Raw genomic sequence first — 25,734 nt, 5'->3', positions numbered from 1 at the left:
AAGAATAATCATCTCCATTAATACAATGCAATTTATGGCATGCTGCAAAGTAATTAATCCAGGACAATGTGCCAACTATGGTTGTATTAACATCACTTTCAAACAACCCACAGGATACAGTAACACACCAGTAATTTTCATCAGGCTCACTCAGCCACCCTTTCACTAATATATCAGAGAGAAGATTGAAATATCATGTATTTCACTGGATGGGAAGATGTACAAACTCATGGCCAATGAAGGCAATTGTGAGCCACAACAGTCATCTTCATAAGGGGTCATATCTGAATATGCCATTATTGGCCCATTGGAAGAAAAACATGCACAAGGTTGCCAAGTTCTCCAGATGCTGCTTTAAGAGAAACACCCCTCAAGGCTGCAAATCGACTTTTACAAGCATGTTTCCCTTTGGGCAAGTCGTCCATTTATTTTACTCAACTGGAATTTTTCCAGCATAATCATAGGCAGTCCCTCAAAATCGAGTCAGACTTGCTTCCACTCAAAGTGAGTTCTTCACAACCCAGCGCGGGGCAGCAATCAACATTCTGGCACTGAGACATCTGTTTAAGTCCCTAAAAAAAGCTCTCATCCCATCGGCTGTGGCATTTTATATAAACTCTCCCTTCAGCTCTCCCAAGTGGCTCAATGACTGATTAGCCTGCACCTGTTTGTGAGACACTTTTTATATTGGAGGCATCACAGAGGAGTGGGAATCGGGAACTTTCATTCCCCCGAAAGCTGTTGAGGCTAATTGAATAAATGAGATCAACTGAAATGTCAAACCTGAGATTGATAGAGTTTTGTAAGGCAAAGGTATCAAGGGATTATGGAACCAAGGCAGCTAAATGAAGGTTGAGGTAGAGATCAGCCATGATGTAACAGAATGGCAGAACAGGCTCGAGGGGCTGAATGGCCTCCTCCTGTTCCTAATGTGTTATAGAAGTGCATCATCATCATAGGCAGTCCCTCGAAATGAGGATGACTTGCTTCCATGCTGAAAAGGGATGAGTTCACAGGTGTTTCAATGAGGGACCTAATGTTCGTGGTCCCGAACTACATCGTGAAGGTGGAAGATGCCTGTGCGTGGATTTTTTTTTTAACGTGTGGTGACTGGTGCACACCAGCCACCACACGGGCTCGACAGAGCTAGGTCTTGGTCCAGTGGCAAGGATTAACCAAGATGACTGGAGACAAGCTCTGCTGCACGGACCTAGTGCGCACACATCGCAGTGTGGGCTGGCCTGTGCTGCCCCTGGGCCCTCGCCTCTTTTGGGCCCCTGGATAGTTACATGCATCCTAACATCTGGAGGGCAAATTCTAAAAAGCTAAATTTTTTTCTGCATCTCTCCTGCCTTCCCTCTTTCAGATCTTCCTGTCCTTGGCTCCCAGTCGAGGACAATCAGACAACCTGCTTAGAAGTCAGGAGCTGCCCAGGAGGACTCAGCCTGCAGGGTCGGGGAGAAACCAGCTCCAGGCAGCAATTGAGAACTCACCCAGTGGGGTAACAGGGGGTAAAATTGCCATCTGCCCCATTTTTATTTTAGGTATGGGAGCCCAATAACCAGCAGCCCAGTGAATTTAATATTTTCTAAGAAAACTGAAGAGTTCATTTCTAACATGTGTGCGACAAGTAAATGGGCTGAATGAGATCATCAGTCAGAGACCGAGGACAATATCCTTGGGCAACGACCACGTATTGCAGCTAAATCCCCGAGACCTTTAGCGAGATTTTAGTGACACGATACATAATTATAGCAGCAGAAGCTGCGTTCCCTCAATAGCATCAATGTGCACCTTAGAAATCACACAAAAAAATCAAAAATACCCAAAAGAATCAAACAAACAGAGGTGGTAACCAAATCGGCACAGAACCAACTGATGGGGAAAGGACCTGCACAGGAACCATATCGGAGATGGGGAGACACACACACACAGGAACCAAACTAATGGAGAGGAAGAGGGGGGAAGGAACCGAAAGCTGGATTGGGATTGAATGGACAATGGGGGAAGTGGGTTACAGAGATATCACATTGACAACTGACTTGGGTCAACTTTGAATTGAACATTTTAAATAAAGTTAGTACTTTTGAAATTCTGAAAGATATGTTTCATAGTGGTTCGGGGCCCTCTCACAACCCTGGAAGTGAGCCCATGATCGCAAACCAGCACAGCTTGTTTTTTTTTTTAAATTTAAAAATTAAATGAAATATTAATGATGTCTGTGTGTGTGGGATGAAGGTTTATCCTCAATACCGTATTGATAACTTTGCACTTTATATATAAACAAGTTGATGAGAAGTTTACTCTGAGTCGCGAGTCCGTGAGTTGGCGAGAGGCCGATAAAGACTGCGAGGTGCGTCGCTGAGTCGGGAGTCCGTGAGTCGGCGAGAGGCCTATAAAGGTCACGAGGTGCGTCGCTGAGTCGGGAGGCCGTGAGTTCGGCGAGAGGCCTATAAAGGCCGCGAGGTCGGGAGGTGTGTCGCTGAGTCGGGAGTCCGTGAGTTCGGCGAGAGGCCTATAAAGGCCGCGAGGTGCGTCGCTGAGTTGGTAGTCCGTGAGTTCGGCGCGAGGCCGATAAAGGCCCAGCTTGTGCAGCTACAGGGAGAAGGCAGAAAAGTAGTAGAAAGAAATAGAAAGGTGACGTCGCAGCCAAGGGGGTAAGTGATTGGCTGGTGATTGGTAAGTAGTTTTTCTTTTTTCCCTTCTATATCAGTGAGTAACCTTTTAGCATTGTTGTTGCCAATTTAAGTTAATCTAAGGGTTAAGTCGTGGCAGGAGAGCTCGGACACGTGTTATGCTCCTCCTGTACTATGTGGGAAATCAGGGACGCCTCCGGTGTTCCCGACGACTACGTGTGCGGGAAGTGTATCCGCCTCCAGCTCCTGACAGACCGCGTTGCGGAATTGGAGCTGAAGGTGGATTCATTCTGGAGCATCCACAATGCTGAGAATGACGTGAATAGCACGTTTAGCGAGTTGGTCACACCGCAGGTAAAGGGTCCACAGCCAGATAGGGAATGGAAGACCAACAGTAAGAGCAGTGCAAGGAAGGTAGAGCAGGGATCCCCTGCGATCATCCCCCTGCAAAACAGATACACCGTTTTGAGTACTGTTGAGGGGGATGACTCATCAGGGGGGAGCAGCAGCAGCCAAGTTCATGGCACCGTGGCTGGCTCTGCTGCACAGGAGGGCAGGAAAAAGAGTGGGAGAGCTATACTGATAGGGGATTCAATTGTAAGGGGAATAGATAGGTGTTTCTGTGGCCGCAACCGAGACTCCAGGATGATATGTTGCCTCCCTGGTGCAAGGGTCAAGGATGTCTCGGAGCGGGTGCACGACATTCTGAAAAGGGAGGGTAAACAGCTAGTTGTCATGGTGCACATTGGCACCAGCGATATAGGTAAAAAACGGGATGAGGTCCTACAAGACGAATTTAGGGAGCTAGGAGCTAAATTAAAAAGTAGGACCTCAAAAGTAGTAATCTCGGGATTGCTACCAGTGCCACGTGCTAGTCAGAGTAGGAATCACAGGATAGCGCAGATGAATACGTGGCTTGAGCACAGGTGCAGCAGGGAGGGATTCAAATTCCTGGAGCATTGGAACCGGTTCTGGAGAAGGTGGGACCAGTACAAACCGGACGGTCTGCACTTAGGCAGGACCGGAACCAACGTCCTAGGGGGAAGTGTTTGCTAGTGCTGTTGGGGAGGAGTTAAATTAATATGGTAGGGGGATGGGAACCAATGCAGGGAGACAGAGGGAAACAAAATGGAGACAGAAGCAAAAGACAGAAAGGAGATGAGTAAAAGTTGAGGGCAGAGAACAAAAAGGGCCACTTTGAAGCAAAATTCTAAAGGGTCCAAGTTGTCAAAAAGGCAAGCCTGAAGGCTCTGTGCCTCAATGCGAGGCGTATTCGGAATAAGGTGGACGAATTAACTGTGCAGATAGCAGTTAACGGATACAATGTGGTTGGCATCACGGAGACATGGCTCCAGGGTGACCAAGGCTGGGAACTCAACATTCAAGGGTATTCAACATTTAGGAAGGATAGACAAAAAGGAAAAGGAGGCAGGGTGACGTTGCTGGTTAAAGGGGAAATTAATGCAATTGTAAGGAAAGACATTAAGCTTGATGTGGAATCGGTATGGGTGGAGCTACGGAATACCAAGGGGCAGAAAACACTCGTGGGAGTTGTGTACAGACCTCCAAACAGTAGTAGTAATGTTGGGGAGGGCATCAAACAGGAAATTAGGGGTGCATGCAATAAAGGTGCAGCAGTTATCATGGGTGACTTTAATATGCATTTAGATTGGGCTAACCAAACTGGAAACAATGGAGGAGGATTTCCTGGAGTGCATAAGGGATGGTTTTCGAGACCAATATGTCGAGGAACCAACTAGGGGGGAGGCCATCTTAGACTGGGTGTTGTGTAATGAGAGAGGATTAATTAACAATCTCGTTGTGCGAGGTCCCTTGGGGAAGAGTGACCATAATATAGTGGAATTCTACATTAGGATGGAGAATGAAACAGTCAATTCAGAGACCATGGTCCAGAACTTAAAGAAGGGTAACTTTGAAGGTATGAGGCGTGAATTGGCTAGGATAGATTGGCGAATGATACTTAAGGGGTTGACAGTGGATGGGTAATGGCAGACATTTAGAGACTGCATGGATGAACTACAACAATCGTACATCCCTGTCTAGCGTAAAAATAAAAAAGGGAAGGTGGCTCAACCGTGGCTATCAAGGGAAATCAGGGATAGTATTAAAGCCAAGGAAGTGGCATACAAATTGGCCAGAATAGCAGCGAACCCGGGAACTGGGAGAAATTTAGAACTCAGCAGAGGAGGACAAAGGGTTTGATTAGGGCAGGGAAAATAGAGTACGAGAGGAAGCTTGCAGGGAACATTAAAATGGACTGCAAAAGCTTCTAAAGATATGTAAAGAGAAAAAGGTTAGTAAAGACAAATGTAGGTCCCCTGCAGTCAGAATCAGGGGAAGTCATAACTGGGAACAAAGAAATGGCAGACCAATTGAACAAGTACTTTGGTTCGGTATTCACTAAGGAGGACACAAACAACCTTCCGGATATAAAAGGGGTCAGAGGGTCCAGTAAGGAGAAGGAACTGAGGGAAATCCTTATTAGTTGGGAAATTTGTATTTGGGAAATTGATGGGATTGAAGGCTGATAAATCCCCAGGGCCTGATGGTCTGCATCCCAGAGTACTTAAGGAGGTGGCCTTAGAAATAGCGGATGCATTGAGTCATTTTCCAACATTCCACAGACTCTGGATCAGTTCCTATGGAGTGGAGGGTAGCCAATGTAACCCCACTTTTAAAAAAAGAGGGAGAGAGTAAACAGGGAATTATAGACCGGTCAGCCTGACATCGGTAGTGGGTAAAATGATGGAATCAATTATTAAGGATGGCATAGCAGCGCATTTGGAAAGAAGTGACATGATCGGTCCAAGTCAGCATGGATTTGTGAAAGGGAAATCATGCTTGACAAATATTTAGAATTTTTTGAGGATGTTTCCGGTTGAGTGGACAAGGGAGAACCAGTTGATGTGGTGTATTTGGACTTTCAGGAGGCTTTCGACAAGGTCCCACACAAGAGATTAATGTGCAAAGTTAAAGCACATGGGATTGGGGGTAGTGTGCTGACGTGGATTGAGAACTGGTTGGCAGACAGAAAGCCAAGAGTAGGAGGAAATGGGTATTTTCAGAATGGCAGGCAGTGACAAGTGGGGTAACGCAAGATTCTGTGCTGGGGCCCCCAGCTGTTTACATTGTACATTAATGATTTAGACGAGGGGATTAAATGTAGTATCTCCAAATTTGCGGATGACACGAAGTTGGGTGGCAGTGTGAGCTGCGAGGAGGATGCTATGAGGCTGCAGTGATTTTAATAGATTAGGTAAGTGGGCAAATGCATGGCAGATGAAGTATAATGTGGATAACTGTGAGGTTATCCACTTTGGTGGTAAAAACAGAGAGACAGACTATTATCTGAATGGTGACAGATTAGGAAAAGGGGAGGCGCAACGAGATCTGGGTGTCATGGTACGGCAGTCATTGAAGGTTGGCATGCAGGTACAACAGACGGTTAAGAAAGCAAATGGCATGTTGGCCTTCATAGCGAGGGAATTTGAGTACAGGGGCAGGAGGGTGTTACTACAGTTGTACAGGGCCTTGGTGAGGCCACAACTGGAGTATTGTGTACAGTTTTGGTCTCCTAACTTGAGGAAGGACATTCTTGCTATTGAGGTAGTGCAGCGAAGATTCACCAGACTGATTCCCGGGATGGTGGGACTGACATATCAAGAAAGACTGGATCAACTGGGCTTGTATTCACTGGAGTTCAGAATAATGAGAGGGGATCTCATAGAAACGTTTAAAATTCTGACGTGTTTAGACAGGTTAGATGCAGGAAGAATGTTCCCAATGTCGAGGAAGTCCAAAACCAGGGGTCACAGTCTAAGGATAAGGGGTAAGCCATTTAGGACTGAGATGAGGAGAAACTTCTTCACCCAGAGAGTGGTGAATCTGTGGAATTCTCTACCACAGAAAGTTGTTGATGCCAATTCACTAAATATATTCAAAAAGGAGTTAGATGTAGTCCTTACTACTAGGGGGATCAAGGGGTATGGCGAGAAAGCAGGAATGGGGTACTGAGGTTGCATGTTAAGCCATGAACTCATTGAATGGCGGTGCAAGCTCGAGGGGCCGAATGGCCTACTCCTGCACCTATTTTCTATGTTTCTGATATTTCCAATTATCTCCAAGGATCCAAGAACATTTTTATTTGACATAAGAAATAGGAGGAGTAGGCCATATGGCCCCTCGAGCCTGCTCTGCCATTCAATAAAATTATGGCTGCAAGTTGTATTTTATATTAAAAAATGCCTTGCGGTTTTAAGCCACATTTGAAATTCTTTGACAGTAAGCGAGTCACTTTCATGTGCACTTTTAAACCGAAATGCCATTTCCTGCCTGGTTTTATTTCATAAGCAGCAGTCAGCCCCACTCATGGTCACATTTCTGGGCCTGCACGATTTGTCAGAAACTTCCTTTGACGATCAGTTATAACATAAAATTAAATTGAGATACAATTGGTGAATTAATTGTTTAATTTATCTTAAAAGGAGAAAGGGATGGATTGGTGAATCTGACCACTATCTAGTGCGGTCACAATGTTATGTCTGCCAGTTAAATATGAATGGTGGGAGCTGTATTCTAATGTTGATATAAACTAAAATTTCAGTCTTTACTTTTAAACTTCATTGTATAGAGCTATTTAAACAGGCTATTAACCCAGTCTGAGTGGTTGGTTCAAACCCCTGGAGTTCTCTTTCTCTGTCTCTCTCTCTTCTATCAGTTTACTGGTCTGATCGCTGCTTCTGAAACATGTGTACATTGAAGTGAAAGTGGTGCTATGCCGGCTGACCATTTTTGCTGGCAACAGAAGTTCCAACATAATAATAGTAATATGGCAGGCAGAGAGACCATAGCAACACAAACCTTTGGTGCCTCCTATCGAAACAGTCTACAAGATACTACACAGGAGAGGGATGTTTATTTTTATAAATATAAATCTCCCTGCATAATCCATCCGCACAACTTGCAGGCGAGATGATAAAAGATAAATAGGAGCTTGAGATATATAGCTCAAAGGATAGAGTACAAGTCCAAAGAAGTAGCTTCTGCTCCCAACGTGTGCAGTGTGCATCGTAGGGAGGGAGTACAAAAGGCAATAAAGTTGATGAATGGTATTGGGCACTTATGCTGTGAGGAAAGTTGTTTACATTGGAAAAAAGGTGGCTTAAAGAGAATCTTAATGAAATGTTTTGGATCCCAACGGAATTAGCTAGTACTGAGCATCACACAGATCTAGTTTAGCAGCAGTTCTAGGGCAAAAGGACATGGATTCAAAAAGTTGAATAAAGAATTGAGAAATAATTTCATCATGTACAATGTAGCAAAAACGCAGAATAACCTCACGAGGTAGGCAGTGAAAGCAGAGGATTTCAGGAATTTCAAGTGGGCAATGGATACGTTTTTGGCAGACAGGGCTATTTGAAAGCTGCGAGACACAAAGTGGAGCAGGAGCTCCAACATTTGTGACAGGCCTGATGGATGGGTGGTCAGTGATACGTACATGAAGCATGGAGAGGGTGTAATTAGTTAAGTCTAGAGATGTCATGGATAACCATGGTCTCCTGGAGATACCTTGATTGCCTCAGGGAGTTAGATGCACGAGACTGCAGTATCTAACAGATACAGTGAACATTGATTAGCCTCGCTCATCATTTCGTAAGTACCTGTCCCAGTTTAACTGGGGTGTTGGTTGAGCAGAACTTGGTGCGGGATAGGATACAGGCACCATTGTTTTGCGTGAGTAGAAGTTTATGGAGGAGTGAAAGATGTGAGGCTCGCCAGAAAGAATGGAAATGACTTGAGCTTTTCATGAGAACATTGTGAGAAAGTTGTAACTTAAAAAACCAGGTAGACAGATCAAGAATATAGCCTTTTCTCATAAAAATATTCAATGCAGCAGATTTTCATGTGCCTAGTCAGTGAACACAAATGCCAATCCTCAAAAACTTAAATTTTAATTTTGATGTGGGAAAATATCACCGTTTATAAATGACTGAGCAAATGCTTCCAAAACTTACAACAGCCATTTTACAGATTGCTCAAACATTCACGCGAATACACAATACCAATGAATTCTAGTTACTTATAATGGTGAAATCCCCATAAAATACACATGAAGAATGTTGGCCATTAATGTCTGTCTTACAAAGATTGCTTTGGATAGTTGGAAGAAAGAAAAGGGGTTGAAGGGATATGGGATCAAGCTGAGCAAATGTGATTGGAATTATTTGCTTGTGCACGGACTGATTTGGCCAAATGATCTGTTTCGGTGTTGCATCTTCCATGTATACGTATTACTTTCTGACCATTGCATCCCCGGTGGTGAAAATAAATATGTGTGTTACTTCAATACACATCTGCAATACATAATAAGTGCAGCAACAACAACTTGTACAGGTTGAACCTCCCTTATCCGGAACCCTCGGGACCTGGCCTGTTCTGGATGAGATTTTTTTCCGGACGAGGGGTGGTCATGTTAAATTGGATGGTCCAGGTACTGAGCAAGGGAATATCGGGGCTGGCTGGCTTGGGGCTGGTAGTGTGGCAGAGAGATCATGGGGGGTGGTGGATCAGAGTCAGGCCAGCGATTGCGGGAGTCGGCAGCGAGGAAGGACTTCAACTTGTTCATGCTGGAGCGGCCGGGAATGATTCTGGATAACGGGAGGTTCAACCTGTATTTATATAGTGCCTTTAACGTAGTGAAACATCCCAAGACGCTTCACAGGAGTATTATGAGACAAAAAATTTGACACCGAGTCACAAGGAGAAATTAGGGCAGATGACCAAAAGCTTGGTCAAAGAGGTAGGTTTTAAGGAGCGTCTTGTAAGGGAGGTAGAGAGGTGGAGAGGTTTAGGAAGGGAATTTCAGAGCTTAGGACCTAGGCAGCAGAAGGCACGGCCACCAATGGTTGAACGATTATAATCAGAGATGCTCAAGAGGGCAGAATTAGAGGAGCGCAGACCTCTCGGGGGGGGGGGGCTGGACGAGATTAGATATAGGGAGGGGCGATGGGGGGTGAGCGGAATTTGATACAAGTTAGGACACGGACAGCCGAGATTTAGATCGCCTAGTGCAAGCGAATTTTATAGTCATTTGATCCATAAATCTTAAAACTTGTCAGAAAGTATTGGTTCTAAAGGGACACTAAAGCATTTGGATTTTCTGGACCATGTTCAGATACATTTATTGTTGGCAGGTTTTGTCATTGCATAAGACCAAAATCAATGTTAAAATAGGGTTTTAGTTCAACACTGAAATGTGTCTTCCTCCCCCGCCCCTCAAGATTTATAGAAGCAAAATCCTTTTCAAATAGTACTTTTAGTAAAATAGCACCATCTCTGGGTCCACAGATATTTCCAAGAGCATGTGCAGCCAAACCTGAATCTGTTACTCGTCCTTAATCACCATCTATTTAATAATGTCAGTGAAGCTAGAAGTTTGAGGTATTTAAAAGCAGATTTCTACTCTTTTGGATAGGACTAACAATTGATGATCACTCTCCCTTTCATTAATTTCAACAATTCAATGCTATTTCCACAGAATTCTCATTTTCACAGTATTAAAAGCAGACTATTTCACAAGGATTATTTTGTGAAAAATAACTGGATAAAATGTCCATAGCAATGATCTCATTTACCATGCCTACATGAGAATAAAATTAAACTTTGGTTATATAGAATAGCAGAAGATAATACAAATTAAAAAACCACAGGTAAAGACCTAGAAAATAACAATTATTATATAAAAATGAATTAACGCTGAAATCTTCCTGAATGGGTGTTGCCACATAAAACCTTTTCCAATATAAGTATACAATATGACTATTAAATGAGAGTACAGTCAATCACAATGTGGGCGTAACTATTATCTAAATCAGATACAGGCAACTTTCCCATGTTCTACTGCAACTAGCAGGTAGATGAGAGTGAAGTGCATTGTATGTTTTTCTGTATGAATCTTGAACATCAGCATCTGCTGCAACTGAAAATTGCAACCTTTAAATTGGTACCCTGGAGCTCTGGTAAATTTCCGAAGGGGAGACATTTGTCACAGCTTTCGATTTCTGGAAGTTATACCTGTAGTTATTCACTTCCTTCAACAGACTATAATTTGTGTACTGCCTAAAATAGGCCAATGTGCTCGGTCTGTGGAAGAAACAGGCTAGGTGGGCCAAATAGCCGTGCATCATTCTGTAATTTTTTTATACTCTTGACTTCAGAATTGTCAGAGGTTTACCATTATCAAACACCAATATCCTTCACAGACGTGTAGGGAAGTAAAAACATTGCCATATGTTGTGGTGTAGAGTTTTAAAGTAATGACATTTGAATCTTTTCATTTATTCAGGAAACTCATGTTAAAAATAAATCATTCTTTATTTGTAGCATCAGTCACTGTGAAGTCCAACACTTACTCGCAGATAAAATGACCCTTGGGAATGTCCTGCAATGACCGTACACCCCATCCCATTTTGTTTGTACGATAGGTCTGTAGCCGAACCCTGTAAAGATAACAAAACAGAATAGGCAACGGAGATATATTTGTAAATATAGCACAGTGCTAAGGAAAAGTTTGCAGAAAAACTCAAAAGTGTCCATGCCACAGATTACCTCATTCATCGCACTGCTGTTCGAGATCCTGCTGTGTGCAAAATAGCTACCGCACTTGCCCACATTAACAAGTCATGCATTTCAAAGTAATTCACTATGTGAAGATAAGATACTAATACATGCAAGTCTTTTTAAAGCTCAATTAATTTTAACTATTATATTTATTTCAATGGAAAACTTGTTTTTCAGATGCAACAAAAAGTGTACACTTTGAAAGCTGATCATTTTTGTACCTGAATGGTTAATTGCTATTAACCTGCAAGTGGAACCAAATTTACCATGTAAAATTATGGTTAGAAACTAAACATGATAAGATGAGAATTCATGAAACACAAGTTATTTAGGTGCTCGAATGTTATCAAAATCATGCAATGCATTATAGAGGTTAAAAACAGCTTTGATTGCAGCATCATGGGAAGGGGAAATGTTAGTATTCCTGACACGGGCAAATTTAAATAAAATCGAAAGGAAAAGCAGATATTTTATTCTCTGCCAGTAGCAAAATGTGAGATTCATAATATTTTTTCTTGCTTATGGCAGCGAAAAAATCCTTGGTTCTCTATGATGCATTTCAATTTGCAAAATAAGAACATAAGAATTAGGAGCAGGAGTAGGCCATTTGGCTCCTTGAGCCTGCTCGGCCATTCAATAAAATCTCTGCCATTTAATAAACTCCTGATCTCTGCCTTGAACATACTAAACGACAAAGCTTCCACACCCTCTGGGTAGAGAATTCCAAAGATTCACCACCGTCTGAGTGAAGACATTTCTCCTCATCTCAGTCCTAAATGGCCGACCCCTTATTCTGAGACTGTGACCCCTGGTTCTAGACTCTCCAACCAGGGGAAACATCCTCCCTAAATCTATCCTGTCAAGCCTGTAAGAATTTTGTATGTTTCAATGAGAATAGCAGATGGAAGAGCTCAGTTTTGAATCCAGGCGATTTTGTGATCAAAGCACCATAAAATAATTTGCATTAAACATTATTTTGAAAGTTGTAAGTTGTAGTATTGCTGCAGATATCAGTACTGTTTGTGCACAGAGTGTTGCACTTGTACACCTGAAGAGTTGCAGCATATGTTTAAACACAATGCTGTCCTTACTGTTTCACACAAGCAGCCATTTGGCTCTCATACCTGTGCCAACTATTTGCTAGAGCAATACCAAACAAAACCCCAATCTCCTCCACTAAATTTGGTGCTTTTATCCGTGCTATAAATATTGCATATTTTAAAAACCTGGAACAAAATCAGAACAGAATGGGAAAGCTCAAGTCTATGGTTCTATAGGATACAGGGAAAGAGCTTGGAAATGGTTGTAGAATAGATAGCGCCAGTTGAAGACCTTGCACTGCCAATGGTATGAATATCCAAATGGCTACTTCCTGTGCTGCAATTTTGACAACTGTATGTAGCAGCCTTATGCTGTACAGTCTGGAGAAGCAAGCATTAAAAGGAGGGGATGGGATCTTGAATTCTGTTTCAATGTAACTATTTGGTCAACCGGTACAATATATTGATGAACAGGAAATAATCCTCCAGATTGCTTTCCTCCCTCAGAAAGTTAGCTGAAAGTGATGAAACGCATCCATTTGGAACAGCCCAAAAGTAAATTATCAGTTCATAATTAAATTCAAAGTTGGGTGTACAATTTCAGACCAATGCTCAAGCACGGTATTGTGGCTAACAAGCAATCTTATACAAGATAATACCTGTATATAAATACACTGCGAAACTACAAACATCTTGAACGTGAAAATTTTAACAATTTTACTCAAACGATCTCCTGAACAGGCAGACTACTTTTACAAGGAAATATAATCAATTTTCCACCAAATACTCTAAGCTCTGTTTTTGTGGTTTACATTAAATCAAAGTAATACAATGAACTCTGCCTGACCTGATTCCATTTTGTACCACGCGATTTTTACAGGTCCTCCAACATCCACAGGCATGGTTACACTCAAAGATGAGTGGTGGTTCCAGCATGTTGAATTCTGGGAGAAGTCGCCCATCCTTAAAATACAAAGCACTACAATTTTCTTTTTGATTGTGATGAGTTTAAACACTGAATAACTGACAAAAGCGTTAACTGCCTAAACCTTTTTAATGTAATCTACTTCTTTAAACAATTAAACACTGAAGTGCTGCTGTGGGAATAGTCACAAAAATTAAACCATTTTCGATTTTAATGCAATCAATTATCAACTAATTCTGATTTCTAATTAGCTTAGTTTTGCAAATTTCCTGTTCAAAATAATTGGAGAGAGAAAATCGATTATCTGGATTTCTAAAGTGCCTGGTAAGTATACATTTTTTAAGGAATTAGCATTAAAAAAAAATCAAAATGCTTAAACAAAGATGGCATTTACTCTCCCTTCACTGAACAGTTTATATGGTTTCAACAGAAGATGTTGCACATTGTTCAGATTCTTCCAAAAACCTACACTGACGTACAATCAAAATGTTGGAGGAGAAAACATTTATAATTATCAACCAACAATTTAAATAAAATTAAAACACTACACTTTTCTTACCCATGTGAAGATCATGCTGATTAAAATAGACTTGACCACACTTCACAGAACCTAAAACAGGTGCAGCGTCTAGAATCCGGAACCCTCGGGACTGAGGCCGTTCCGGATTCCGGGCTTTGGATCGTCTTTCTGACGTCACGAATCCGGAAACAACCGAGCCCAGGTTTGGGTATTTCTGGATTTCAGAATGTCTGAAAGGGGGGGTTCCCCACCAAGGAGCGTTGGGGCGGGGCCCCGTTGGGGAGGGGGCGGGGCCCCGTCGGGGAGGTGTTGGGGCGGGGCCCCGTTGGGGAGGGGGCGGGGCCCCGTTGGGGCGGGGCCGGTGCGGGCTGGCGAGGAGACCCCGAGGTAAAGACAGTGGCAGCGAGCAGGGTGAGGCGAGCGGCGAGGCGAGGCTCGAGATCAGGTAGCGGCGTGGCCCCAAGGTCAGCAGGGTCCGGATTACTGAACATTCTGCTACTCTGGATTTTCAACGTAGCACCTGTATGTTCGTTTTTCAAAATGGGTACCAAATGCTCTTAAATGAAAAAAAAAATCAAACCAAACTATTGCATATATCCTAATTCACCATACAATCATAGACATTTGTTCAAACCTAATCTTACTTTCAGCCTCCAGTACCAGCCAAAAAATGATCCATGATAAATTTTAAAAAGTAACAAAGATAGTATTGTAATGTCATAGCAATCAGTAATATTTAATATAAATCTGTTCCTTTCCCTCCCCTTTTTAAATCAAAGTTATCCAGGTAAAGGACACTTTTCACATTTGCTTTCAACAGTGGCATACAATTTCAAGTCAAGTTGGGTTCAAGTCAATACTAATAAATGTACACTGATGATATCCAACTCTACCTCTCCACAATTGCTCTCAACCCCTCAAGTTCCTCGCCAATGTGAGACCGCTTGTCTGTCAATTCCCAGATGAATCACCACTTCCCCCAGCTCAACATTGGGATAAACAAAGCCATTTCTTCTACCTTGTCACAAACTTCATCTTGCTCCCCAGCCACTTTGTTAAGCTGAACAAACCATTTTTGGCATATTATTTAACCCTAACCTGCCTTACATCGGTCGTGGGGAAAATGTTGGAATCAATTATTAAAGATGTAATAACAGCGCAATTGGAAAGCAGTGACAGGATCGGTCCAAGTCAGCATGGATTTATGAAAGGGAAATCATGCTTGACAAATCTTATAGAATTTTGAGAGGATGTAACTAGTAGAGTGGACAAGGGAGAACCAGTGGATGTGGTGTATTTGGACTTTCAAAAGGCTTTTGACAAGGTCCCACACAAGAGATTAGTGTGCAAAATTAAAGCACATGATATTGGGGATAATGTATTGAGGTGGATAGAGAACTGGTTGGCAGACAGAAAGCAAAGAGTAGGAATAAACGGGTCCTTTTCAGAATGGCAGGCAGTGACTAGTGGGCTACCGCAAGGTTCAGTGCTGGGACCCCAGCTATTTACAATATACGTTAATGATTTAGACAAAGGAATTGAATGTAATATCTCCAAGTTTGCAGATGACACTCAGCTGGGTGGCAGTGTGATCTGTGAGGAGGAGGAGGAGACTGGATCGACTGGGCCTATATTCACTGGAGTTTAGAAGAATGAGAGGGGATCTCATAGAAACATAAAATTCTGACGAGACTGGACAGGTTAGATGCAGGAATATTCTCGATGTTGTAGAAGTCCAGAACCAGGGTTCACAGTCTAAGGATAAGGGGTGAGCCATTTCGGACCAAGATGAGGAGAAACTTCTTCACTCAGAATTGTGAACCTGTGGAATTCTCTACTGCAGAGAGTTGTTGATACCAGTTCGTTAGATATATTCAAGAGGGAGTTAAGATATGGCCCTTACAGCTAAAGGGATCAAGGGGTATGGAGAGAAAGCAGGAAAGGGGTACTGAGGTGAATGATCAGCCATGATCTTATTCAATGGTGGTGCAGGCTCGAAGGGACAAATGGCCTACTCCTACACCTATTTTCTATGTTTCTAAGCTGAGCTTTAAACTGCACATCCTACGCACCACCAAGACTGCTTATTTTAATGTCCACATTACCTCAACACCTCTACCGATGAAATCTTTATTCATGCCTTTGCTACCTGCAGACGCTACTTACTCTTAACTCTCTCAATTCTGTCCTCCCGCCCTCTATAAACTCCCAACTTGTCCAAAACCTTGTCGAATATATAATATCCTGCACCAAGTCCTGCTCACCCATACACCGGCTTCCCATCCCCCAACCTGTATAATTATAAATCCTTGTCCTCGTCCATAAATTCCTTTGTGGCCTTGCCCCACCATATCTCTAAAATCTCCTCCAGCCCTATGTCCCCTTCCCAACTGTCCACTTTTAGTAGCAGAGCCTTCCGCTGCCTCGGTCCTACTCTTTTGGATTGCCTTCCCTAAAACACTCCACTTCAGCACCCCTCACTCTACCTTTTAAAACTTCTTGGAAACCCTCCTTTTTGACCTAGCTTTCAGTCACCCTAACTAATCTCTTCCTTCCAGGCTCAGCATCAGTTTTAATTTAGCCTATTTGCCAAGTACCTGGAGGCTTTTTAAAAAAACACTGAAGGTGCTATATAAACACAAAATTGACATAGGTCTTTGGAACAGTTCGGCACCAGAGATAATTTTACAGCAACTTTCCTGGCAACTGTGCCAAGTATATAACTTTTTGATGTCTCTTTACCTGACAGAATATTACAAGGTAAGTGACTCAACAATAGCAAGTAACATCAGCACCCTCAAAGTTTAACTTGCATTAAATTCATTTATAGCAATAAAAACTGTACTGGGTCTCCAATTTATTGTTTTTGAGAAACCAAGCTTGGCTTTGAATGACTCTGCAGCTACAAACTCTAAACAAGAAGCGCAAACACTGGCTGTAGGATAGAAACAGAAACACGCCCACAAAATAAAGCTTTACAATATCAAAGGCATTTGAAATGCAGAAAAAAGTTAAAAGTCCGCATAAAGGGAATTAGGGGAGAACATTTTTCTAAGCTGAAACTATTTTGCTTACCTGGTCATACCAGCAACGTATACTTAGTTGGCCACACATGCAGTTATTGGAGGAGCAGTCATCGTCACAGAAACAGTACTGTACACAGAACAAGACAAAATTATTTGCAGAGATTCCAATAGTGAAAGGTAACCGAACAAAAATTAAATCTTTGAGGAATTCCAACAATAATTGTGCTAGTAATGAGATTGAAACAAGATTAAAAAACAACACTGCCTTACTGCCATATGAAAAACAAACTATTACACGATCTTAAATAAATCTTGCACAATGGCATTTCATCATACATTAAGGGGAGGTACCATACATCTGGTAAAAGGCACTTGGCTATTGGTAAAAGAAAGGCATCTTTGTTTTTCCTCCTTTAAATTTGGCAAATCACTGGTACATTAATCTGGGAAATACTACTGTATGTCGTAATAAGCAAATCAACCACGTTGTTAAATTAGTCCTGCCTGACACGAGCTTCACATTTAGCCAAGTGCAGCATCAATATTTTAAAAACCCTTTGAGGACTGAATACTTTCTTGGTCGGGATAATCATAACTCTGGTACAGAAATCTAAATAATCTGAATTTGGTGAGGTCACTTTCTCCAGGTCAGATGGAATTTCTTGTAATCTGAACCCAATCTAAGCAAATAATCTTGGCGTTGAGCCTCATAGTCACTTCTGTCTAAAATGTCACTTCCCACAAGCAAACCAAGCTCCATCTGAACAAATGTGAGCCTCTGAAATCTCAAATCCTTTCCTGAAATCCAATCTCTCTCACAAAGTACTCAGAATTTTCTTTAAAAAGAAATGCAAAAAAAATCTTTGCATCAATGCACAGAATTAAAACAAACTGTATTTTTAAAAATACTTACCTGCAAACAATCCTGGTGATTGGTGTTCCTCCAATGCACTGCAGGAATGAATATTAAAACATTCACGCATGTGCAGACCAAGACTAGTTTCCCTAATATCCATGACCTTATTTATTTTTGAAGTAAACCATTCCTGATTGGAGAGCTGTATTCTCCCAAATTTTATTTATTTAATTGCAGTACTCATGAAAAGAAAATTTACTAGAAACCTTATATATTCACAATAGTTACTCAAGGATGATTTCTGATAGTGAAACTGCATGGAATTGTGACGTCAATTTGACCTCCCCCAAAAGGTGTAACTGCCTTCCTGATAGTTATTAACTGTTCCTGAAAATACCATCAGTGCCAAGAGTTACACTTATATAATTGTAATATAATTGTTACACTTATAATTTCTGTTGCATACACTATCCAAAGTTTTTGTATCAGAGCCCAAACATTTCAGATCTCAATACTTGTCTTACTAAACACTGACCCTTCCTGCCTGTGCAAAAAAATGGCTCTGAAGAATGCTTCGGAAAGAAAACAAGCGAGTGCAGTACTGTCTAAAACAATTATCTTTGGAAACATGGCACAGCATTATATTGTGTAAGGAAGGAGGTACAATTTGCACACAACATATAATGTTGGTGCAATAATATTTGCCTGGAATACTAAAGTGTCAGGCATGTTAATGATTGATCAGTGACTCCTATGCCATGGAGATCCTTAATATTCATGTGATTACAAGGGCTGTACAACGGCATGCTGTTAGCTCAGGCGAGCACAGCAGCTAAATGCTGTGAAATATAGACTGTAGCATATTCAGGGTTAACCAGTGGGTCTGAAAACTAGAGAGCAACTGTTTTTCTTTCTCGGTTTCTGACTGTTTGGAATATTACAGTGCCTCTTTGAAGGAATGGCAATTCAACTATCATGTGATGATTTTTATCAACAAAATAAAGTCGGTTCGGGACAGTACTGCTTTAACCTTAGTGATAAGAATTAAAAAGCGATAAATGTCCATGTCAAATAATAGCCAATAACCTTTTTCAAATGCATGGTAACAAAAACCTTAGTTAGCCAGCCAGAACAATGATATATACCAAACATCCAGTCCCAAACCCTATTAACATATACACAATAAGACAATCATAGGTCAAGTGGTAGATCCATTAAGTAACTTCTGTTCCATGAAATATTGCTCCAAGGTCAAGTTAATCCTTTGAGCACTGAAGGAGAATTTCAACACCAAACTGTCGTCACTGCTTTATGCTAAGCGTATTGTGAATTATTAAAAAAAGATGTCATACGGCTCTGTAATATTCCCCAGGTCTGTTTTCTAATAATGAAAAGATAAAATTAATTTTGCACTTGTTATGACATAAACCTTCTACATCATTGAAGTGATTGAAGGAAAATCACTACCTCAGGGATAAGCTTATGAAAATTCTGTATGTTGCAAAGGCCAATCAACAAATAATCATATTAAGTAGCTATGAAGACAGATCTAATAGTGACCTTCCTCAGTCCTCATGTCTTTGGTATTTTTTTTAAAAAAGAGAATAGTCAAGATAAATTTTGTGTATCACACACCTTCATGAAGTTAGTGACAGTACAATTTCTGACATTAAACTCTTGCATGAGGCATAAAGAAAATACAATTTTCTACCTACTGTCTTTTTTATTTTTAGATACCCAAGTGAAAGACCATGGTCCACAGTGCAGGACACCATCTGGGCTGAAGAGAGTCAGAGAGAAGATGCCCTAAATCAAGTGTTGATTAGTTTATTTTTGGATACAAACCCTGTGCAAATTTCCATGCAAAAATTACCAGCACTAAATTTGACTGCAGTGTGCTGTAATTTGTGTTTTTTTTGGGCAGGCCGGACTCAAATGTCTGCAGGATTCATAGTGTACAAATTTGTTCAAGTCACTTTACAATGGGTTATGGCTGATTTCTCGCTGGGCGGTATTTTTTCCTCTTTTTTTTTTAATGCAATTTTTCGCCGGTGGTATTTGAAGGATCATAGCAATCTTTTTGGGTGGCAATCCGGTGATGGTGGGTTTTAGGGAAATTCTAGCCCATAGAAACAGGAGGCGGCCATTCAGCCCCTTGAGCATTCAATCAGATTGTGGCTAATCTGTACTTCAACTATTTACCAGTCTTCAATCCATATCTCTGGATAGCCTTACTTAACTTTAATTTAAATAACTAGCCTTATCTAACCGCTCAGCGAGAAAATGGATCTTGCACGTAGATTTTTGGTGGTTAAGCATGATCCTGGGCAAATTGGCTGGTTCTTAACCAAGATGGGCGGTAATTATTCAAATTGCGGCTAGGCTTAGGTAGGGGTGGGGGGGGGGGGGGGGGTCTGCTTGGCCCCCAGCCTGCGAGCACCATTGGAGCAAGCCGGGGAGCGGAAGGAGCAGTGTGCCAGCATACCACTCCAGGGAGCAGCACATGCTGGAGCAGGAGAGCAACGGCAGTGAAAAGGGATGTCACCAAGGTCCAGGTCGGTGATTGCAGCGTGGGCAGGTACATCAGGAGCGGCGAGATCGGGGGCGAAGGAGCGGCGAGAGACTGAAGAGGGATGTGATCGGGGCCCAGAAGCAGCGCGGGCCAGCCCACACTGCGATGTGTGTGTGCACCAGGTCCATGCAGCAGCAGAGCAGGTCTCCAGTCGTCTTGGGTAATCCTCGCCACTGGACCAAGACCTAGCTCTGACAAGCCCATGTGGTGGCTGGTGTGCAACGGTCACCACACGTTAAAAAAAATCCAAGCACAGGCATCTTCCACCCTTCAAGATTTAGTTTGGGACCTGGAATTTAGGTCCATCATTGAAACACCTGTGAACTTTTTGACGTGGAAGCAAGTCATCCTCGGTTCAAGGGACTGTCTATGATGATGATGGCTGATATACAGATTTTAACATGCCAATTTGTCTACAGCTAATTTTATCATTGTGCTAAATATTTTTAAATATATTTGTTTTTGAGATGCGGACGACCTGGCAGGGCAGTATCTATTGCCCATTCCTGGCTATCCCGAGGGCACTGAGTCAATCCCACATTGCGGGACAGAAATCCTATGTAGGACACATTAGGAAGGGATGGCAGGTTCACTTCCCAGAAGGCCAATTACGAATTAGTTGGGGTTTTCCTTAATGACAATTCATCAGCTTTCATGGTATTTTCAGCTGCGAGCCAGATTTCTATTGAATTCAATTTCACAACTTGCCATGGGGGGGATTTGAACTCATAACCTCTGGGCTGGTATTCCAGTAACATAATAAGGAGGCTACTAAACCATGCAATTATTTAATCTAGCTGAAGAATTGTTAATGTCACCACATTTTATTATTGACATAGCTGAAGTTAGTTTCCCTTTGGTCATACCTGCAGATGGGTGATGTTCCTGTCAATGTTCATTGGAGAAGTTACACAGTTTTGGGAAATGTATTTATAGTCGTTTGGACATTGCTCATCATCCATACCATTGACACATGGAATTGGTACATGCTCATAACCTCTACCAATATCTCTGTCATGTGGATCAAAAAAGGAATAATTATTTTTTGAAGTCACATTGATGAACAAAACCACTAAAACATGATACAATTCACACGGCTACAGTAAACACAAAAGGTGCAAACAATACTTATTTCCGTTCCCCACTTCTGAAAAGTGCTCACTGAACTGGTCTTGGAGAGTTGCCTGAATGTAATGAGAACTTAGTTGCACACAGATTTGTATAATACAACTTCCACATCTTAGTGGAATTTTGTTTCTAAATTGATGAAACTTATTCAAAACTCTACTTGAGCTGTAACTGCTGCCTGGGTCATTTTAAAGTTCTTGCATTTAATGCTGTTTTTAGCTATATATAAATGCTCAATAAAGCTGAAAGAGTTGTTGCGAGTGTGATCTAAATAACAAAACGACTTCAGGTGCGGAGTTCATTTTCAATGTTTTGAACATGGGGTAAATTTTAATTTTTACCACAAGGGCACTGAGCATCACTTGTGCAAGAGGGGGAAAATGAGCGGGGATGATGGCACGACTGTTACAGAACACACTGATTTTTCTTCCAATTGTTTAAATGTAGTTAAGGAAAATCAGGTTTGTGTGTGTTATGGGCATGCAATCCTTCCCGCTTGATTTTTCTCTCTGCATTCTGCCCAGGTGCAGTTCAATGTTGGACAGAGTTGAGCAGCAGGGCAGTGGTGGCCAATCTTAATACCCTACCCCTGTCACAGACAGAGATCAACTAACAACATAGTCTGGGGATCAAACCTGGGGCCTTTTTGCCATGTATAACTCAGCCACACACTGGATAAACTTACTGATCATCATTCTGAAGCTCTGGCTTCCATAAATATAAATTTCCTCAACAAGAAAATTGAGATGGCAGTTAACAAATGAGAAAAAATTAAATCAGTGTGGGCAAAACCATCGATTACCCTCAATGAGAGTTAAACACTGCCCCTACACGTGACCATTTCAACTTTGCGATTAAAAATATTCCGTTTGTTTGTGGGAGCCTCGAGCTCTGCTTCAGGTCTGTTCATTTAAGCAATGCTATGCAAGAGCAACTTTCTATAACAACCAAGTACAAAATCTTATCCTCTCAGAATCATCTTAAAGCACTTCAACTGCAATTAATTAATTTGAAGTGAAGAGACTATTGATATGTAGACAAATTGAACCAGTCACAATGACATTTCAAAACACATTTTACCAACAAAAATCAGAATTTAAACCTCAACTTTCACATGTAGGGAAAAATAAAACAGAAAAATTATCCAGCACTTTCACTGCCAGTAAATATTAGCATCATTTATAAATACTCTATTATATTTATAGAACAGTCATCTAGCAGCAGAAAGTACACATGAAAAACCCAACAAAAATCAAATCCTCCCTGAGAATGTACCTTCTCCAACAAATTGGAATTGACTGTAAGCAATTGCAGTACTACTAGCATCTTTAACAATTAAACAATACCTTCCATGCAAGTACGTTCGACAGAAAATGCAACATCCAAAATAAAGGACAACGGCAAGATTTGTCTCTCTTTTTTTAACAAAAACTACCTCTAATTTTTTTCATATTAAAAGTATTTTCAAGACACTCCAATTATGGAGATTTTGTCATAAACTGCTAATAAGAGGTGACTTCAACAGTTCACTCACTACTACACATTGCTGACTTTGCTCCAAGACCATGTCATATATGCGAATAGTTCTAGGATACAGAAAGTTTAAAATACAAATATATTCAAGTTAAAATATTTTGGTATTAAAATTGAAGCAGAAAGAGACAGAAACTTGCCATACTGTACCTGCTAACTAGTTTCTCAATCTGGGTAATCTTATTAGCCGACGCTTGTTTCAGTTTTTTGTTCACCTGTAGCGCAACCCATACTTGTGAGTTCAGACTTGAACATTCAAGTGGTGTCTCGCCTTCCTTATTCTTAATAGTAACATCAGCACCACGTGAAAGAAAAAGCCTAGATGGGCACAATTAACCAGTTTTAGTACCAGAATATGCACGAAATGCATGTCAAATGGCAATTTTTAAAGTATATTTTCACATGGAGGGGAATCTTTTATCATTTGTGTCAAACTACAATTTTGTCCTACTTTGTACTTCAAATCGTTATTTGTAAACGATACGAGCCTGAATTTAGCCTCCCCGCATCTGTGCTTCACTGGGGGCACAAAAGATGTAGCTGTTCCATCAGTTTAGGAAAATTGACATAAAAAAAAACATTGTACAACAAACATGCTATATACATGCTGCTGTACAAATTTTCACAACTGGAGCTTTTTCTACACTGGGCAGTGTAATGTAACAATAAAACAAAAGTAATTTTGGTGATGGATAGGGCAAGGTGTTTTTCTTGAGAGAGAAGTGTTCCATTTTTTCCCCACAGCAGTCAATGGCCATCTCCATGAATACAGTCGACACTCCCAAACGACTGCTAAAAAGGGATAACCTTACACAGTGTAACTGACGAGAGTAATTTCCCCTAAGACAGAAAAGGGAAATAAAATTAAGGAAGAAGTTTTGAAGTTCTCATGAGGTTTTCCATCCAAAGCCTATAGTCTCTACATAAAAGTTACTGCTGGTAATTTATGAAAGCCCTCTGGGGCTTAAACTTGGAGAGACTGTAAAGTATTCATATTGCTACTTAACTGATCTTGTATTTTTTTTTTAAAAAAGGGTCAGGAACAAGGTACAGAAATTCACTTTTTGTCACAGCAAGTCCAAAATAAAGCAAAAAATAAACATATTTGAATAATACTCAAAGGAGGTAGTCAAGTAGAACCAGGTGAGGTGAGTGTACAACAATCAGTTTTAATTCAAGAACTAAAATTACTATATATTGTGTTCCTGCATTATTAGCCAAACTCCCACAGCTTATGTGACTGTGTAACAAAAGCATAGCTATTTTTTATTAGACAGAAATCTTGGTCTCATTATTTTTGTTGAAATCATATTCAGACATCACAAATTCTACTTCTTTACATAATTATCTGTGACACATCAGTATTTAATACATACTTACACTACACACTCATAATGGTTTTCTCTTGATGCGATATGTAGAGGAGAGTCACCATGCATATTTACTGCAGTTAGATCACACCTTGCATTCAAGAATATCTCAGCAATATCCACACACCCTGAGAAAGCTGCCCAGTGCAAACAAATATTCTCTTCCTGCACAGTGAAAATAGGAAAAGAGTACACTTTTAAGGCTTTACGTTATTTCAAATTCAGGGCACCTTCAAAAGAACACTGTAGACTTAATATTTAGCAATTATTGGCCAAAAAAGCAACGGTGTACCTACAAAAGCCACTCAAAAATTTGTAATTAAATATGGTCACTTTTTATCAATTATCTCACAGCAATGTCGTAAGAATACAGGCAGAAGTAAGAAACCATCAAGATGCCAGTTTCATTGCTGAAGAGTAAAGAAATCAGTTTCTGAAGTTAAATCAAGTTAGAAGTTAAGTTATGACCTCAGGTTTTCAGGTGGAAAAGACAAACAGAAATCTGGTGTTTTTAGGACAACTTGCGGTACCGTGCTACATTTACAATATACTTCAGCACAGTAAAATTAAAATATGCACCCATTTCCCAAAAAATGTACTACTACCTGTTTGGTGAAATTCTGACAATTACTTTATACGCTAGAGATGAAAGGATGTAGTTACAATGCAGAGTACGTTTCCTTGTCCCCGTTAATATTTTTGAAACAAAATTGCACTGTATTGCCATAGGGTCCTTGCATTTCAGGTCAAGGGAGACCATGACAACACCCAGCTGTCACCAACTTGAATTCAATGTGCCATCCTTAAATAATTCTATGCGGGCCGAGTACTGCATATAGACAACGTGTACTTCATTTAGAGTGACGTGCTAACATTTCAAAATGTAACCTATTTTGATGCATTTCATCTTCCTCGCACAGCTCTACATTTTTTTTATAAATGGGTTTGCAATTTGTTTCACTAACTGCTTATGAATGTCACTCCAAACATTTCTCAACATTGACAACTCTGTTACTCTTACAAACTCTGCCTAGACTAAATAATTTAAATGCTAACTGCTTTGGAATGACATCCAGCAACAAGGAAAATGATCCTGCTAAAACAATACAATACTCGGCAGACATGATCTGATAACATGAACCGCTACACAATAAATCTCCCCACACTCTATCCAAACAATATGCCTCAAGAGAAGAGCTGCAGTTATGGCACCAGAGTAAAATGCCAACTATGTTTTATACAAGCAAGACTGTCAATTTAGCAGCAAAATATGGTATATATTTGCATCCACATGCACTGGGTTGAAACTGCCCAAACTCAATTCATACAAAAAGCTTACAACTGAAAGAGAAAGAAAACTTCATCCCATCAGCCTGTGACAGATTGGAACCAAATCCTAGAGATGAAATGCCTATTTGTTAAAAAGTAATTCCAAGACCCCCATTAAATGTGGTCTGGTCCCAAGCAAAACTCATCACAAGGAATAGG

General features: G+C 41.0%; 1 protein-coding gene across 8 annotated transcripts in view; it reads right to left on the bottom strand.

The window, feature by feature from the left end:
* The window catches only part of LOC139232504 (histone-lysine N-methyltransferase EHMT1-like), a 159,542-nt gene that overhangs the window by 12,922 nt on the left and 120,886 nt on the right, over nucleotides 1-25,734 (bottom strand). For all 8 annotated transcript variants that reach the window (XM_070862817.1, XM_070862819.1, XM_070862814.1 and 5 more), the window contains 6 exons: nucleotides 24,257-24,411; nucleotides 23,027-23,194; nucleotides 21,082-21,226; nucleotides 16,837-16,914; nucleotides 13,164-13,279; nucleotides 11,069-11,155 (listed from right to left, as the gene is read on the bottom strand). In XM_070862817.1, the coding sequence (XP_070718918.1) occupies nucleotides 11,069-11,155; nucleotides 13,164-13,279; nucleotides 16,837-16,914; nucleotides 21,082-21,226; nucleotides 23,027-23,194; nucleotides 24,257-24,411 (749 nt within the window). The remainder of the gene's footprint in view (nucleotides 1-11,068; nucleotides 11,156-13,163; nucleotides 13,280-16,836; nucleotides 16,915-21,081; nucleotides 21,227-23,026; nucleotides 23,195-24,256; nucleotides 24,412-25,734) is intronic.

Source organism: Pristiophorus japonicus, chromosome 20, assembly GCF_044704955.1.
Source record: "Pristiophorus japonicus isolate sPriJap1 chromosome 20, sPriJap1.hap1, whole genome shotgun sequence".
NCBI classification, from domain to species: Eukaryota; Metazoa; Chordata; class Chondrichthyes; family Pristiophoridae; genus Pristiophorus; species Pristiophorus japonicus.
This window is presented reverse-complemented; position numbering and strand designations above follow the sequence as displayed.